Here is a 19,097-nt window from a genome sequence, read left to right on the forward strand (position 1 = left end):
AAAAAAAATGACTAAGGGAAAAAACGTAATCATATTCAACCAAAAAAGAAGATAAGATAAAAAATAAATTTTGAATGAATATGACCAAGCATAGATATATGTATAAGTTATTAATCATCAATATCCAATATCCATGTTAAAAACATTTTTTTTGTCTAAATTGTGCGCATGTTTTGTTTGGGTATATACATAAATTGTTATTTATATTATGCCCAGTACCGATAGAATACCTTCATGAAACAATTTTAATTAAAATTCTTAACTGACCCGGCTAGTACCTGTCTAAATTGTTGACCTAAATTTTGGCACAATTGGCCTAATTGAGGCATCGGGATGTCAGATTTCCATTTACTCCGATGACACGCTACGATGTGAAATCTGCTTGGTTCCACTCGAAGTTAAGAGCACTCCCGTTTCTAATTAAGGATTAATTGAGTAAGGGTATGACGGAGAGCCTCTTTGTCGCCGAGTTCTAATGTGCTAAAACATCGCTAATACTTTGGCGCGAAAAGCGTTAGCGTTGTTGTTACGCCGCAGTGCTTTCTCGACACCACTAATTACTTTGATACATATGTCGTAACTACATTTTTCAGTTTTCACACGCCGGGCTTCAGTAGTTTGCGTACTAGGTCGGAAATGTGATGTGAATTGTGAATACAAGTCGGCACTCAGTTGGCCGCCACGCGCTGTCGGCGATACACGTAGCGCAATGTTTCGTGCAGTGTCAGTTGGCTGGAAGAAATACTGGTGGGGAACAGGTACGGAACTACAATTACGACATCCTCAATGGAGCAGCTCTGTCATAATCCCTTCCGAATTCAATAACATATCGATTCTATACAGGATTTAAATTAAACCCGCGAAATAAATCTGGGTGACATTTTTTAAGTGCAAACTTTTCTCGGTCAGTGAGCATTTCTTTATGTTTCCATAAAGAAAGTAGTTTAAAACTCGAGTGGTGTATTTTAATGCAATAGGAAATGACTAAAATATTTAGTTGGTCGATAGATGTCATGTTAATAAGGGCAGTGGATTGGCAGCAAATGGAGCATTGTGATCGAGATTCGCGGTATTCATTTGTATGTATGCTTGTATAGTATAAACTATTTGCGTTTTCCTTCGTTCATATTCGGTTGGATGTCGGTTATTTCCGACGCACGTGGGCTCTTTTGACAGGTGCTACGCGAAAACGTTTTGTTTGAGTTCTGATAGCAATGTGTCGGTGATAAATGTAAATAGTAAACAACGCTAGGTAGAGCATAATCTTATCTATCCGATTGTGATGATTCCCTCCTTGATCTACTTCCTTCTTGCCAAAAATTAAAATTTTATCTCCATAATATGATCTTATTTTAGCCATTTAGTTTGAAATTGCTATAATATGAGATAGAAATATTTAAAAAGCGTAAATCATTCTTCGTTATTATGAATGCTAACCGGTTGCTAATTGTATCATAATTGATTCAATTATTGAAAAGAATAGATGTGATAAAGATATAAGGTATTTAGAACAGGTATCAATATAAGATTTTATAATAATGATTGCCAACTTGGCTATATTATAGAATGTAGAGTCCCGCTGTCTATATTAATTATTGATATATTATTTTGTATTTTATTTTACTTGCTACCTATTTCAATCATACGGAAAAAATACTATAACTTAATTGATATTTTAGGTGGTTCGAATTTACAAAATTATAAGCATAGTTTAATTACGCTCTAGTTATGTTCTATTTTTTTTTTTACATTCACTTCATTATATTTAATGATACATAAGTAATGCTTTTTTTAAGATCTTCAAATGTGGACTTTCACTTCCATTTTTAATTCTAAAAACCTTGTAATTTTAATTGAAATTTATAAATAAATGGTATAACGATAAAGTGAGAGAGCGACTTTTTTTTCTGTTTTCGTAATTGAAATTAGTTTATAGGTAGATTCATATTTAAATTATGCGTGAATGTTTCTGGATTAATGAAATTTAATTCCTCTCTACTGTTTATACTCTACAGTGTAGATAATAATTTTAATGCATTCAAGGTGTAGAGTCTACACCTTGAATGCATTAAAATTATTATCAATCTCTAATCAATTAAAATTGTAATAATTATTTAATACATTCATTCTTTTAACCTCGTGTTCAATCAGAGCATGCTGCAATTTAACAGTAAGAAGAACGTTTTGTTTTACCTATAAATATGAATCCCGTCAGACAACAAGCTTCTATTTTCATCTACGCTATTTTGTTATATTATATAAATAACCTGAATGGATGACGTCACCAAACGGAATCCCGCGTCGTCCCCAGCTATTACGTCATTAGGGATGCAGTTTACGATGCATAAAAATTAATCACTGTTTTTGAATCTCTCGTTACATAAAATTCTCGTGTTAGTTAGTTTCCATACCTACTCCTCCGACACGGCTGCACCGTTGCACATGAAATTTTGTTCGGGTAGGTCTGAGAATCGGCCAACATCTATTTTTCATACCCCTCAGTGATAAGAGGCAGAACAATGTCCATATAAAATCATGCGCTATTTTTACACATGAATGCTTATGAGTTACTTCAGCTGATTGAAATTTTGCGTGTACATAACTACATAAGTATGTACGACAATTAATTAGCCAATGTCTTCATATTATGAAATGATTACAATGTGTTGTAAGACGCTGTCTTTGTAAATCAAAGCTATATAATTTACAAACAATTACAACGCGTTAGTAACGCAGTTTCAAATAAGTTAATTAAGAACTTGGCGATAATAACTAAATATATTTTTAAACAAAACTCAATTCGAGGTATGTATTCAAAATATGTTTAAATCTAATTTAAACATTTAAGTTTTATTATAATTAGCGATAATATAGAATTAAGATTTTCTTAAAGCCAATCTTTCGAGTGAGCCTTACTTTTTAAGATAAAATATATTCACTTAGATAAAAAAGCAGTAAGTTAATTTTAAAATTTAAACGTTTAGATATAAACTACACAATACCAATATTACAAAAAAGGAATAGACTTTAGACTTCAAGATATAGGTACCTATACTATGTTCCAAGGTAGGGAATGCAATCCCGATCCCGCGGGATCCCGATCTCGCGAGATCTCGTGTAATTTTTCGGGATCAATCCCGACGCATCATATGACGAGATCCCGTTCGAGATTGACGGGATTGGGCGGCAGTGGTCATCGACGCAACACACAACCACTCGGGGCGCAAGCTTTTAAATTTTTCATAATTTTTCCTAATTCCCTTGAAATAAGCTTATTGTTTTGATTACCTAATTTACCTACGTTAATTTCCTTACAACCTGATTATTATTTAGTTGGTAAGATTAAAGAATAAAGGTTTTTATTTTCTTTCGAGTAATATGTTATTTTAGTTGACCTCACTAGGGGCCATCCATAAATTACGTCACACGTTAATAGGGGGGGAGGGTATCATCTTTATGTGACATAATGTGACAAGGGGCAGGGGGGGATCAAAAGCTTTGTGACGTGACATAATAAAACGAAACGAAATTTGTACGTGAGCAAAAAACTTTGAACAGAAAATTTTTAATCAACCTAACTACCTATATGTATTTATTAATAATTTCGCACTCTCGCTATAAGATTATCAATAGATAATCTTGTTTGCGTTTTAATGTTGTTGCCGAATTAAATTCTTTGGCATATTATGTAGTTAGGTAGATATAAGTTACATATTATGTAAATTTATTGACATTATTTAAAAGAGCAACTATGGAGTTTCTTGCCGATTCTTCTCCATAGATACTGCTTTCCGAATCGGTGGTAAATGTTAAAAATACTATGTAATGACGATTCGAAAGTGCTACTAAATAGTAGTCTAATTGAATAAATGAATTTTTGAGTTTGAGTTTTGAGTTTGAAAATGTTGTTGCGTAAGAACGCATTTAATTCCTAGATCATGTTGTAATGCAAATTGGGACACTCAAATTTACGATTTATAAAATTTTCGATATTTAAGATTATTTAATAAGTAAAAATAAGTAAAAAAATGAAAATAACTGTTTTCTTTTGATTATTTTTAGATACATGCATAAGTTTGAAAAATGTGTGACGTCACATTAGGGGGGACGGGGTACTTAAAATGTGACAAGGAGTGGGGGAGGGGTTGAAAAGTTCTAAAATTCGCGTGACGTAATTTATAGATAGCCCCACTATTACAAACAAGCAGTTATTAGCTTTTTCAGTCATCTGAATTCAACATTTTCTTTAAATTAGACGGGATCCCGAAAATTCCGGGATCCCGCGGGATTGATATTTCTAATCCCGCGGGATCCCGAATTTGCAATCTCGAGTCGGGATTGCATTCCCTATTCCAAGGCAACGTACCGCACATCGATTTTCAATTCACTCATTGTTTATGACGCAATCACTTATCAATGATCAATAATATGCATTTCAATGATTTATATTAATTAAGAATACGTATTAATAATTCATGTTTTAGTTTCTGTTGCTTATAAATTATAACGACTAATTTCAATTTTAACGTGTCTTGGATTACTAATATTTTGATATCATTATATTGAAACAGTTCAGTTTTTTCCTCTATGTTCATGGACAATGACTTTAAATAATACAACATACCATAGATATCAATGTTGTTAAGAGGAATTGGTTGTATTAAAAATCTATTACCAAGGTTAGATTCATATAATTCTGTAATATTCTAATGCAGTGAAATAAATTTTAGATGAAACCTTATGTGGTTATTTTTTCACACAGCTTGAAAAAGGAAACTACATTTATTTTTGCTTCAACAAAAAAAATTTACATTTCTGTGATACCTTTTTTTTAAGTGGGGAAATCTTGCATAGATATCCACGGCCCCCGGGGAAGGAGCCGTGGGTTATGTCGGATTCTTACTGACTAAAACCCCACTGTGTTCCGTCGAGCCGCTTCAATGATGGGGACGCGGGTGTTGGTTGGAATTCTTCCGCGACATTTCTGTGATACCTAGCATTAGAGTAAGGTATTAAAATCCTGGCAAATTCCTTAATTACAAAATAGTAGAAGTAGATATAGATTAAAATATTACCTAGTCATAATTAAATGCAAAAAGCAAATACTTAGGTACTTACATTCACTACACTATTGACATAATATTATAAAATTGTATAGTGTCGTAACTACCTAATCTATATATCTATCATTAAATAGAGTTGTAATAATCAACCTAAGGTCAATAAAGATACACGCAATTAGGACATAATACAGAACAAACGTTACTAATAACAAAAAGCTTTTAGAACTACTAGTCCAGTCATTATATATACATTTAAAAAAGAAAGTGAATTTGCGCATCTAATTTTTTGATATATGTATTGTACTTTTTGATAACGATGCACGATACGGTAAAAATGGTCAGGACTTAATTGTAGAGCATAAAAAAAGGAACAAAAAGTGTCTTATAAGTGATTTCCGAATTTCATCGGATAGCCGAGTTATTGCCGAAAAACCAATTTTACCCCTTTTTTTAAGATGGCGGCGAAAGCTCATAGGAAATCTTGGTCGAAAAACTCAAGTTAAGCTTTTCTAGGTATCCGCTACAACATATCAAAAAATTAGATGTGCAAATTCACTTTCTTTTACTTATTTGCCTTTTTTTCGGACGAAATGACTGGACTATACATCAATATCGCATTTACCGAAAATCAACTACGGCTTCCCTTTTATATATGTAATATTTAATTACTAGCTTTCCGCCCGCGGCTTCACCCGCGTACTAAAAGAAAAGCTCCCGTTCTCGTGGGATTTTTGAGATAAAAAGTAAAAACTATTCTATGTCTTTTCTCGGGTCTCAAGTACAAAGTAGGGGAGACCGAGGGGATTTGAAACAGAGGTGAGTTGAAACAGTCCCGATTTCTCGGAACTTAAAACCTTTAGCGATCTGGCAATGTCTTTTTTAACCACCTCCCACCACCAGCTATCTCGTCAGTTCACGCCGGTGGCGTCATTTGTGCAGTTTTGTAGTTCTGAATGACATGTGCCGAAAATCGCAAAAAGTAAGTATTTCATGATTTTTTACGATGCTTGTACTTTAATATTGGTTTTGTTTTTTGGGTTGAGTTATATACGTTTTAAAAACTTAATATCTATAGATTCTTGAAATATACTTGGTAAATTTGATTTCTGTGTATTTACTGCTTGATCGTGATTTGAGTAAAAATTGGGAGGTTTTTTCTCACCGAGGTGATTTGAAACAGACTGTTTCAACTCTCCTTGTTTTCAATTTAATATCTGATTATAGCTAAAAAGTACGAAGATTATAGGATTTGATTGTTGATTTAATGTGTTTATTTGTTTAAGCATGCCAACTGGAGGAACTAAAGCAAGAAAAGATCAAAACCAGGTTGTAAAACTAAAAAGGTTAAGGTTGTCAAGAAAAGAAGATAGTGATGAAGAAAAATAGGAATCCTGCTGCATTTGCTGTATGGAATCATATTCAAATAACAGACCCAAAGAAAAGTGGGCTCAATGTCTGAAATGCCAATTGTGGGCTCGGGCTCATGAAGCTTGTGCTGGTGGAGAACTTTGTTTTTGAAATTTTTAAAATTATTTTTCCTTAAATAGTTTATAGTAGGTACTGATTGTAATACTGAAAAAACGACTGATTATTAACTATTTTATGTCAAAGATTTAGTTTTATAAAAATGTAAAATATTTTGTCGATTTGACTGATTATAATTGATGTTACGCATGTTAATTTTTATTAATTTAAGTGTTTATTATTTGTATTAGACCTACTTGACTAATATGTCATTAAAATATTACTTATAAAGGTCGTTGATCACTTGAAAATATAAGTTTTAATTAAAACCTATGAATCAAATCAACATTTTTATTTTGCAGCTTCTATTACTCCCCAGAATCATAATGTTTCAACTCTCCTCGACCTCTGTTTCATCTTACCTCGGTATGAGGGGAATTGAAACAAGTTGACTTGTTGCGATTAAGTCAATTTTTCACCATCATTTTTAACGCTTACCGTTTATTTATGCTAACCATTCGCAAGTGTATAGAATAACCTATCGATTGGTACCAGTACCATAAGATTTCTGATAATAGTATGAGTTATATTAAACAAAACGTGAAAATTGTTTCAACTCCCCTCGGTCTCCCCTACATTTCATCTAAATCAGTTCAGTGGTTGATGTGTGAAACAGGGACAGAGAGACAAAGTTACATTAAGTAAAGTTAGCATAAATCTAGCTCTCTCTATTCATAATCTTACAATATTTAAGAACCATTGAATCAAAATTAATTCAATAACATTGTTACATATTTCCATAACATTATAGTACGAAACGTGATTCTATTAAAAACAATTACCTAATAAATCTCAACAACTGTATTTGAGTTCAGTATCTATTATAATAATAAACGTATGCAAATATTCTTTATACATAAAAATGTTAGTTATTTTTTGTATTACAACTTCGATAAAATGCGCTTTCAACTTGTTGGCATGCCATAAGGTTATGACAACAGATAGTCTTTTATGAATCTAAACTGCGTTATCTGGGTCACTGCAATGGATTGAATACACGTCATAGGTATCAATCACTTTTATTTAATGCTTGTAATTTATCTTGTAAATGAATTGAATGCTTTCAAAATTGTGTTAAACTTTCAGAATGTATGTATATTGTATACTATTATATTCATTTGCGTTAACAAATACGGAACCAAGCGGCGTGAAGATAATTAAACTCTCGTTAAAAAACAATGTTAATTATTTAAAAAAATATATTAATTATTTATTCTATAAAATAATAACTGAAGAAAATTAAATAAATTCCTTGTATATTTAAAGTTTAAATTAAACTTTAAATAGGAATTTATGTTATTTATTATTGTTATTTATTATTGTTTAAATTTTAAACAATAAACAACATTAAGTAAGACTCTTTCTTACCTACTATAGTGTTACTATAAAAAGCATCATAAATATTCAATAGATATATCATTTCAAAAGAAGCATAAAGTACTCCGTATTTTTTTGTTTGAGGTAAAATTTCTCTCAAACCGGTTGAGCAGATAGACAAGCGATGCTCGGTCAACTGTATGGGCAATTAAAAAAAGTTAATAACTATGAACTTTGCGCTAAATAGGACATCTATTGTAATATACAACGTATAAATTGATAAAGATATGGAGAATATTAATTTTATGTAGCGAGATATTAGGAATAGATGATGAAGAAGATATTAGGAATTTAAGAACAGAGTAGGAATGCCAAATACCTACTTAGTTAATAAAACTGGTTATTTTTAGGGATACGGATTTACATCAATTAAGCTCTACTATGTTTAATGTAATGGCGGATTTTAATGTTATTTCTAATCTTTGACATTAACAAAAATTGGCTCATTTTAATAAGAGACGTCATATTTGCTAAATTTAAATACCTACTCATTAGCACGCAATTTTTTTGAACAAAACCCAAATAATATATTATTAACATATAACCATTACAAGAAATAATAAAATCATATTATAAAGACAAATGAATTGCATGACCATGTTATTTACGATTTTAGATAATTTTTCATTTTAACGTTCACAGATAACAGTTGTGTCAGAATGCTGATAACATTTAACACCAACTTTCTATGATTCTTTTCTTATCGTTTAAAAAGCGGAAAAGAGATATTAGACCCCCATGAAATTTAATTTTTGTCAATAATGAATCAAAAACAAAACAATTCAGAGCCCAAAAATCAAAGCAGATTACTATTTATCCGTTGATATTTTTAGTTATGTAATATGTTAACATAATACATTTAATTAGTACCTATATTTTTATAATTGTGATAAATATATCCTAAAACCTAATTTTCTACGTCTTATGTACGGATTTTCCCTATTTTATATTCAAATAATTTTGCATGTTTCCTTCAAACAATAATAACATAATATTATTACATGTTGTTTTTATGATAATTTCAAGGTCTATAGGTAATTCGAATAGCAATTTACAAATTACAATTCAGTTTGGTGGCATTATAAAGTCTTATTGTTAACTTAAAATATTATATATTAAATTGTACCTACCAACAAAATGAAATTATAATTTGGTTAAGAATATGACAAATCCATGACAAATCTATTTGAGGTACAAATAAATACATAAGAAGAAAATAAGGTTTAATTATATTTATAACAATATTCAAATTATGAACCCTGATGATATTGGATGATAAAGTATTTGAGGATGTGCATCAACTTATATTTAAAGGAATGATATTCACAGACATTCCTTTTGGAACTTTATTTTAACTCTCTACATTTTCAGTATTAACATTAGTATTATTGCAATAAATCAATATGTTTTAATCTAATTAATATCTTATTAATGAATGTTATTGGGTTTAGAACACGATTTCTAGAAGTTATATAAACCGTCTTCTTGTAAGTATTTATCAGAATATCGGTTAACTCTTATTATTTATCTGATTAATGAACTTATTTAAAATGTATGGACAAATGTATAGGTCACGTCCATTCTTGGAAAATTATAATTGTGGGTAATTTAATAGACGTCAAATGGTTTTTCTGAAGGTTTCTATAATAATTCACCCACACGCTAGCCTTAATAGAGCAAAATGATCAAATAATAGACCTATAAATAAACAGTAATTTTTATATAAACATTTGTAAAGAGTCCATTTGAAGTAAATCGATCCAACGTACGTTTTATAGAGATACAAAAAATGTGTGCTAGAAGATGTTTTTTGTTGTTAGTTAATCTGTTTTTAGAAAAAGGAATAACTAGTGCTGATCAGCAAATTTTGAAAGGTTTGCTTTGATATTGTTAATGTGTAACTATAATTATTAAAATAGGCCATAATCAATATATTCTCTATGAAATAGAATGAAGTCTCTATATTCGTCTATATTCCTACATTTCATTCATAGATAAAAGCCAACTTCTCAAAAAAATTGTTAAGCAAATTAAGTAAATTAAACATACGTTTCCTATTAAAAATAATGTTTATTTACAATAGGAAATATAACTTTTATTTATTTATCTATAATAAAGTATGTTTAAAAGATAAATTTTATTCTAATAAGGATTATTAATACGCTCTTATCCTATATTCCGGGTTTTGGTTAACATCTCTTATAGATATCACAATCGTCTATCGTATCTACATTACATAATAATATCTATTGATTCTATGATTTATAATTTACTAGCGGTCCGCCCCGGCTTCGCCCGTGGTACATATGAAAAATAGATGTTGGCCGATTCTCAGACTTACCCGATATGCACAGAAAATTTCATGAGAATCGGTCCACCCGTTTCGGAGGAGTATGCAGACTAACATTGTGACACGAGAATTTTATATATAAGATTTCTGATAAGAGTATTGCTAAATATTAACAACATTGTATACAAGGTGGCCTGTCAAGGTTAAATCAATGAGAGACCTTGATTTTGACGTCTTAACAAAGTTATGAGTTGCAAAAATACCATAATTTATAGGTAGCATGTATAATAATCATATGACATATATATATAATATAAATACAATGCCAAACCCCCACATAAAAATTCCTAGAAATAGATTTTATAAATAAATATATATCTACGTAAAATAAATTAAGCAAACCTTAATTAAAACAATATTTCTTCATTTAACAGAAATAACAACAATAAAGTCGTTTTTTTTTCAGGTATTTTGCCAGACAGAACGAATCGGGTCGAAGATATTTACCTGCGATTTTATAATGGGTAATTATTTAGAAACTTTATATTATTTCAGAATTTGCATTGTAATAAAGAAATATAAAAATATTTTTTTTTATTTTTTATATATTATCTACACTAAAACTTTGTTTGTTTGATTGTAATGAATAGGCTCATAAACTACTGGACCGATTTTAAAAATTCTTTCACCATTCGAAAGATTACGTTGAAATACGTTATCCACGAGTAATATAGGATAGGTTTTATCCCGGAAATTCCACGGCAACGGGAACTATGCGAGTTTTTCTTTAAAACCGCCGCCGCCGCCGCCGCCGGCGGAAAACTAGTTATAACTTTTTCATGTAGCTTATGCATACAACTAAAGCAAGGGAAAACACAGAATTTTAAATTCAATAATATGACGTAGGTATAATCAATCTAATAATATTGTACAGGTACGTCATAGGCATGTCATAAGTTTAACAAAAAATATACAACCAAACCTTGAATTAGAAAAAAAATAAACACCTATATAACAGTTTGTCTTATGTTTACCACAAGCCTAGTGAAGCGTCTGGCTCATTATAATATTTATACATAAAAAAACTTCCTCTTGAATGATTCTATCTATTAAAAAATCGCATCAATATCCGTTTCGTAAATTTATAGATTTGACCATACATAGGGACATAGGAAGAGATCCAACTTATTTATATTACCTATTATAGTATTTCTTGTAGTTTCAATTTCAAACAAACGAGGTTCTCAATTAGTTTTTATTGAATTTTACAGAAGTACATGCGAGGAGTACGTCGACATGCCGCTGGATCAAGCCCATCGCCTGTTCGACATCAAAGGCTTCGAAAAGAACAACCCCACTGTACTGTACATGCACGGCTTCATTGAAACAGCTCAACAGGAGAGTATACAAGTGCGTATTGGTTGCGAAATTTAATTCCCTAATGTATAGAGGGTATTAATTATACCACACATAATATTGTACTAGATTATACAAATAAAATAATATTTATAATTGTATACTTGCAAATTTTAGGCCCTAACATAGACGTGGGTGTTTTTACTAGGTCTTATCTTATTTATAATTTATAGAGAAATTCATGTTAATAACACTTATAGTCTATGGGCTAAGATCGCTCCTGAACAGCTTACCTATATGAAATGAAATTAGGAAACACTTTATTCTAGTAAATAATAATTCTTCACTTGCTAAAGGCATGGCAAAAAAGAAGCAAAACAAAAGTTATATTTTATACAAATATAGCACTAGACAACATCGGCGACTTCGTTCGTAGGTACGATGTCTTAAACATAAGGTATACGCAGTGTCAAATGTTAAATTTTGATTTATAAAACATTTTGTCTTTATAAACATTACTTAAATAGTTTTTCTAAGAAACCAATAGATTTTTTGGACAATGATGAAAATATTCCTAATCTATATTATTTAGGTACTTGTTTGGACAATTTGAATGTTTTATCTCAACTAAACAAAACATTAGGTAAATATGAAATAGACAGTTATACAATATTTTTAATAGCATCTTGTTTTCCTTTCAGGTCATGGTTAGCGCCTACTTAGAGTCGAGGCCTGATACAAATGTCATTCTGATCGACTGGTCCAACATGGCCCATGGATCTTATCTAGTCAACGCAGCGAGAAACACGAAAAAGGTTTACTTTTTAATTAATTTTTAAATAAATTTTTAATGTGTATTGGGGGCATGCAAAATTGCAGAGAATTCCTAATATCTATACTAGTATATTATTAAGTTTGATCGCGGTAATCTCAGGAACTATTGGTCCTGGTGATGTATGAATGTTTGTTACTTTTTTATCAGCGCAAATAGCTGTATGAAATTAAATACAGAGACAGACAATAGTCTAAATAAGCACATAAGCTGCTTATCCAGCTCCAAGGGAGTGACATCGCAGGATCTTATAGTTTTATTCTACAGTTCTTAATAATATTATTAAAAGCATAAAAATAAACAAAAACACATGATCCTAATAAGCATTACAAAAATCATGACAACGCACGCGGGGGTCATTCATAATGACTTCCTGCCATTTGGCATCGCATTTACATAATATTCGCCTTCCGGGTTTTTAACAAATACTAAACAGTATTTTTTTTGTTTGGCAATTTATATTTCTGTCTTTATAGAATTATAAATTATGTAGATATTTTATGTGTATAAAGTTTACACTATGTATGGGGTTCTGCTCGTGACTTAGATTGCTTTGTCTAAAACCTAATAAATTATAATTATACTTATTAGGTTTTAGACAAAGCTATTTAGGTTTTATAAGCAAATTATATATAATAAATAAATAAATAAATAAATTATATACTAAAACCTTCCTCAAGAGTCACTATCTATTAAATCTCTATCTATAAAATATAGGTAATATAAAATCATGCATACGAATGAGACTATGTTTTATACTATGTCACTGACTAGTATAAAACAAAGTCTGAATCATTCATAATTGGTTCCAGATACCCTTTGTAGAACTAAACACCAGTCACCACCACGCAACAACCTTCTTGGCATGCAATTAAATATGAATAACTCTTATTATTGAACGTAAAAGTCGTAACTAATTATAAATTATTTAGAACTAGCTTTCCACCCGCAGCTTCGCCCGCGCAGGCAAAGAAAAACCCGCATAGTTCCCGTTCCCGTGGGATTTCCGGGATAAAACCTATCCTATTTCCCGGGATAAAAAGTAGCCTATGTCCTGTCTCTATCAAAATATCTCTATACCAAATTTAATGCAAATTGGTTCAGTAGTTAAGGCGTGATTGAGTAACAGACAGACAGAGTTACTTTCGCATTTATAATATTTGTATGGATTATAAAAATCTTGTGGATACAGGCCCATCAATTTGTATAAAAACCCCTTATGCCAGGCAATATTTTTGAGGATTTTTTTTAATGCATCACTTTTTAATGTATGTAACAACATCATTTTTAATGTATGTAATTTTTTCATGACCTTCTTTAAAAAGTAATTCATGAAGAATTTGCTAATGCTTCAGGCAATCAGTTAAGTTAGTCTAGGTCGTAAGTGCTTAGCAAATTTTGAAATTAACTGATACATTGGGTACTGCGAACTGCACTATTTTTAAACAAATCGAATTGGGAAAATTTAAAAAAGAATATTAGTAAGGAAACTGGGACGGGTGAGTTTCTTAATATCACTTGACTTGTTATAATTAGGTACGTGAAGAACAAGTTCCACTAAAACTTGAACAATATCCGTACCCATTAAATGTTTTACTTGACGAATAAAAAATTATGTGTTTTATGTAAATACCGTAACCTATTAAACTTTCCAAAGGAGAACATTGTTTTCACAATTTCTTGTTTGGTTTATTATTCATAAAAATGTAAATTCTTTTGTTACAAGAATCTAATGACCTCACGGAACAGGTCTCTGGTTAATCACGTGTAATAAATGCGGTTATACATATTGTAGCATTATGCAATATACTGTTTATGTGTAGATAAAGTTTTTATCTGTACTCTTTTTTATTTAGATGTAAAACGTTAGATGATAGAGGTAAATATCTACTTATATATATTTTAATCATATACCTAATTGTTCTGAATACAAACTAAATGCTGAATATAAAAGTAACTGTTGGCTGAATAGTTTACGTAATACTTTATAATGTATATTTTGGGTTTTAAGCATGTGCCATAGTCGTATACCACCATGAATTTTATCCAATGCCATTCAACTTCGCAATCTTTCGCAAAATATTTTCCTTGTTCCTCTAAGTTTATTGCAATATCAGAAGTTTCATAAAATGTGCAATAAAATTTCGCTTTAAATCATTAGTCAGCCTTAGCATTAATAACCTTGCCGTAATTTTAACTTTCTTATATTTCAAGGAGAAGTGAAAAGGTGCGTTTACTTTTAATACACTTCAATCTAGTATCTACAGTCCATTCACTATTAGAATGAAGGAATATGTTCATATATCAGTCAACAGAACATAAAATATATTTAATTAATCTGTCTAATAATGATATAAATTGTTTACAGGTGGGCGCAGCAACTGCGGAGCAAGTACATAAACTTATAGATGCGGGTTTACCTCTAGATAAACTGCATCTAATCGGACATTCCCTTGGAAGCCATGTAGCTGGCTACCTAGCAAGAGAACTTAAGAATAAATATAGGAAAACTATTAAAAGGTACTGCCAACGTTTGCAAGTCTAACTGTGATCACGCAAGTATAATAAAAGTCCTTGCGGTTTTTTTACCTAGTCACGAGGCATAGCGGTCAGTAAACTCTAATAAGATTTATAGTTAGGTTGAATATCCTAACATGGAAAATACCAATAATCTACCTGAATAATGTTTTATTGTATCCATTTACATATTAAATAATACGTGATTATCATTTCCTAAGTAGATAAATTTTAAAGATTTGCGCACGATAAGTATTTTTTATCGCTAGTATTTTATCATTGTCTATCGTAGTCGTAATATACGCTCTACTTACAAAGCCGGAACCTAGCAAATCTGAGCGATATTAAAATGTGTATACCTAAGTATGTAAATGCATATTTATTGCCGCTTTTGGCCAATCATTCACTAATATTCTGAAAAACTACATAATCTATTTCATATCTCGAGATTAATTTAAAATTAAATATATTTCTACATATAATATGTCATATACCTACTTGTTATACATACTCATTCAAGGCTAAGTATTTAATTATAATGTGTTGTATCATTTAGAGACGCTTTAATATAGATCCACATTAGGTATAACAAAATGTATCGAAGCCAATCGATGACATGTTATCCTGCTCTGTGTTCCATATCTATCAGTTATGTAATGTTCAACAAAAATTCCAGGGTAACAGCATTAGACCCCGCCTTCCCAGCGTTCTACCCAGACGGTGTGGTCATGGAGCACATAGTGGACAAAGACGCTGAGTTTGTAGATGTAATTCACACAGACGCAGGTGGTTATGGCGCACCTGTCCGTACAGGTAGTGCTGACTTCTGGCCAAACGGAGGCAAGAGCGTCCAACCCGGGTGCCCGAGATTCGCACCTGTCCCCCTATCTGATGACAGTAAGTCGTATAGTAAGTAGAAGACTATGAAGTAACTTTTTAATTTGGTAGAGCACAGAATTGTGGCTTATGGACAAGTGGCAAAAGGTGGTAGGTGGCAATGGTATTCCGACATGTCTTATGAGCTGTATTTTGGTTGTATGCTTCCTCTTTATTTTCTTTTCGGAAAGGTTGAAGTCTGTCGTCTATGTCTCGGTACAATCATTACAGGCTGGTTATATTATGAGAGCACAAATATCCAATACGAGCTTACAAATGTTATCATCATTCATCGTACGCTTAATCAAGGATTCAAAGCAATACAGAAATTGTAAAAGGACACGCTAACCTCGTTTAATATTTTCCTCGAGCTAAAGATCTATTCTTCTAGACTTATGCAGTCATTGGCGTTCTTGGAGATTTTATGCGGAATCCGTGCGGAACCCTGAAGCGTTTCCCGCGTCTCCAGCGGATTCCTACCACAAGTTCAGAGAAAATCCGTCCCCAGAAGTTGGTATGGTGTACATGGGAGCTAATTGCGATCCAAGGTAATTTTTAACTTTGACAGTTTATCATTTTACACCTTTAGACAACTTTCCCGGAAAACGCACGAAAAATATAAAACTTATCAGTTAGGATACGAATGATTATTGATAAGTTAACTTCAATATAAGAACATGATGATTTTAATGTCTAATGTGATACCACAGATAACATAATATGATACTATAATACATTCCTTTTAAGATAATGGGATAATGAAGTATGTTATTTCAATTACAGCGCTCGAGGATCCTATTATCTAACGACGAATGCTGCTCCTCCTTTCGGAAAAGGAATGGATGGTATTTATTATAAGAAGAAGAATAAAAAAGCAACAAATGGCAAAAACAATATGAAATAATGTACTGGGAATAGGTTATTTTTATTTGTATATGCATATAATGGACAGGTGTTTGTTATTGTATATTTTGTAAATACTCTTCGTTTTGTAAAACTATCAACATTATTCATATTCTGTAGCATTCTTAAAATATCTCATAAATATTACTTAGCACATAATAGTCTTGTAGAAAAATATAATTTGTAGGTATAGAACCATGGAACGTACCTATGTAAATATAAATCCGAATATATCACTTATTTCCTTACTCATAGTATTGTGATAATATAAAATCATGTGGTGGAAGTATTAAATATTATTATATCTTCTACAATTATTAAATCCGATATCATTGATGCGGGGCCAATGTATTAGATATTGCTTTTGCATATCAAGAAAACTTTTATGATCTAACTACGTATGTATGCTTTAAAGTAGGTATGAGAAATTTTAATCGGAATTATCTTTGTCTAACAATTGTATGAAGTATATAGACGATCATACGTTTATTTTTCAAAGCGAATGATTAGTAGAATCATTAGGACCTGATTAGGATAATTTTTATAGGTAGTGGTGAAATGACATGAAAAAAATAAAGTTATTGATTAAGGGAAAAAAATATACTGGGATATTAGATGTCCAAGGCAATTCTGGAGCCTTGAAGCAAGTACGTATTGCGACCAATTTATCCTCATAGTATAAACAGATAAATATCGTCCAAATTACCAATCTCAGTTAAATAAGGTCAGAGTCTCCAGTATGTGTGTGCTTAGAATATGATATGTAAAATAATCGGTTTATATGGTTTATATAGTCTTCTAATTAAATCACAAAGTATTCACAAGAATCTTGAATTGAATAGTTAACTATGTTTGGCATCACAATTTAAAAAATGTTCTGTGATTATACCTAAAGATAAAAGCCAATTTATTTAAATTTGTTTTTACAGTTATCGCAAACATATAAGTTTTCCATAAAAATATTTTTTAACGTCTTTGTTATGAATCTTTTTATAATACACGCCTGTGATTCAGATTTTAATCATTAGCTTAAGAATAGAAATTAGTATTTACGCACAATATTACAACGAAAAATTACAATGTATAATGTATTTTAAATTTCTTATAATAATTATTATAGTACTTAAACCACTTTCTGCTATTGCTGTGTCATCACACTTACACTTTAGTATAATAATGTTTTATAAGTATTAGTTGAATTAACGTTTGAAGTAATTAATTATGTATCTACTACCTAATTAAAAATAATAAGGTATTATTAGAAAAAGCGGCCAGCTACTTTTCTATCTTTATAATCATCACATCCTTAGATCTATTTCTATTTCTACTTTTAGGTACTGCAGGTATCTACTTCAAGGGATTATGTAATTAGACTAGAGTAGATAACTTTTGAAACAAAAAAAAATCGCAGTCGGATGAAACCCATTAGAGAAGGAGGGGAATATGATAAAAATGTAAGGAAAAATAAATTACGGTCAATCCGAGTTCGGGAAGCGGGAGGGGGGAGCTTTTAAGAGAAAAAAATGGTTTCTCTCGATTTCCGACAAAACTACAAGTCCTATAGAAAAAAGTTCAATGGCAAAGTTGTAGGTAATTAAAAGTTCTACAACTTTTGTATTCACAATTTTTTCACATAACCTAAAAATTTAGGTGAAAAATTCAAAAAACCAAGTTTTTGGTCTTTTATTTCTATCTACTTCAAAATTTATTTTTTTTCTACGAAATTTGGTGGAAACTTACTTTATTATGTCCCAAATACACTGTAATTTATTTGATTGAAAATATTTATTTTTTCGCCTTATTTTGAATTAATACCAAAAAAACAACCTAATTTTCAATCGAAAAGTCACCCGTCAAAATATCAGCTTTTTTCAAAAACTTGGGGTGCCTTTTATTCATTGAAATCTCTACTTTCATATGGTGTAAAAAAAATAAACACCACCATAGTAAATGTTCTCAGGAAATGCATACAAACAGTCTGAAAATTAGCTTTTACTAAATCAGGCACAATTCTTGAACTCTATATCTTCTCTTGTATCGGCTTTTCGGTAATATTTCAAAAGAAAAATAATTATCTGTTCTAAGTTTAATATTTTACAGCATATTCAAAAGCAAAATGATGTCGATAAAAGCATTTCAGGTATTTCGAGAAGTGTGCCTGATTTAGTAAAAGCTAATTTTCAGACTGTTTGTATGCATTTCCTGAGAACATTTACTATGGTGGTGTTTATTTTTTTTACACCATATGAAAGTAGAGATTTCAATGAATAAAAGGCACCCCAAGTTTTTGAAAAAAGCTGATATTTTGACGGGTGACTTTTCAATTGAAAATTAGGTTGTTTTTTTGGTATTAATTCAA

The 19,097-nt window shown here is 30.9% G+C and overlaps 1 protein-coding gene across 2 annotated transcripts; it reads left to right on the top strand.

Moving 5' to 3' along the window:
• The first annotated feature begins 605 nt into the window (after positions 1 to 605).
• LOC149909070 (inactive pancreatic lipase-related protein 1-like) lies at positions 606 to 17,976 on the top strand. 2 transcript variants are annotated; one of them, XM_090120673.1, is made up of 8 exons: positions 606 to 758; positions 10,721 to 10,778; positions 11,526 to 11,664; positions 12,312 to 12,425; positions 14,811 to 14,962; positions 15,636 to 15,868; positions 16,227 to 16,383; positions 16,619 to 17,976. In XM_090120673.1, exons 1-8 carry the CDS (start codon positions 710 to 712, stop codon positions 16,737 to 16,739), a joined length of 1,023 nt encoding a protein of 340 aa, XP_089976799.1. In that variant the 5' UTR covers positions 606 to 709; the 3' UTR covers positions 16,740 to 17,976. The 2 variants fall into 2 exon arrangements, with proteins under 2 accessions (XP_089976799.1, XP_089976800.1); XM_090120674.1 differs by having other exon boundaries at positions 15,636 to 15,856.
• The last annotated feature ends 1,121 nt before the right edge of the window (positions 17,977 to 19,097 follow it).

Source organism: Colias eurytheme, chromosome 4, assembly GCF_061535395.1.
Source record: "Colias eurytheme isolate Ceu_HAF_F1 chromosome 4, ilColEury1 Martin Lab GWU primary, whole genome shotgun sequence".
Lineage (NCBI taxonomy): Eukaryota > Metazoa > Arthropoda > Insecta > Lepidoptera > Pieridae > Colias > Colias eurytheme.

Bases quoted from the DNA above. Each gene is read 5' to 3' on its own strand.
- LOC149909070 (XM_090120673.1), top strand. From the start codon at position 710: ATGTTTCGTGCAGTGTCAGTTGGCTGGAAGAAATACTGGTGGGGAACA. The intron at 10,779-11,525 runs GTAATTATTTAG...TGAATTTTACAG, and splicing joins TACCTGCGATTTTATAATGG to AAGTACATGCGAGGAGTACG. The intron at 14,963-15,635 runs GTACTGCCAACG...CAAAAATTCCAG, and splicing joins TATAGGAAAACTATTAAAAG to GGTAACAGCATTAGACCCCG.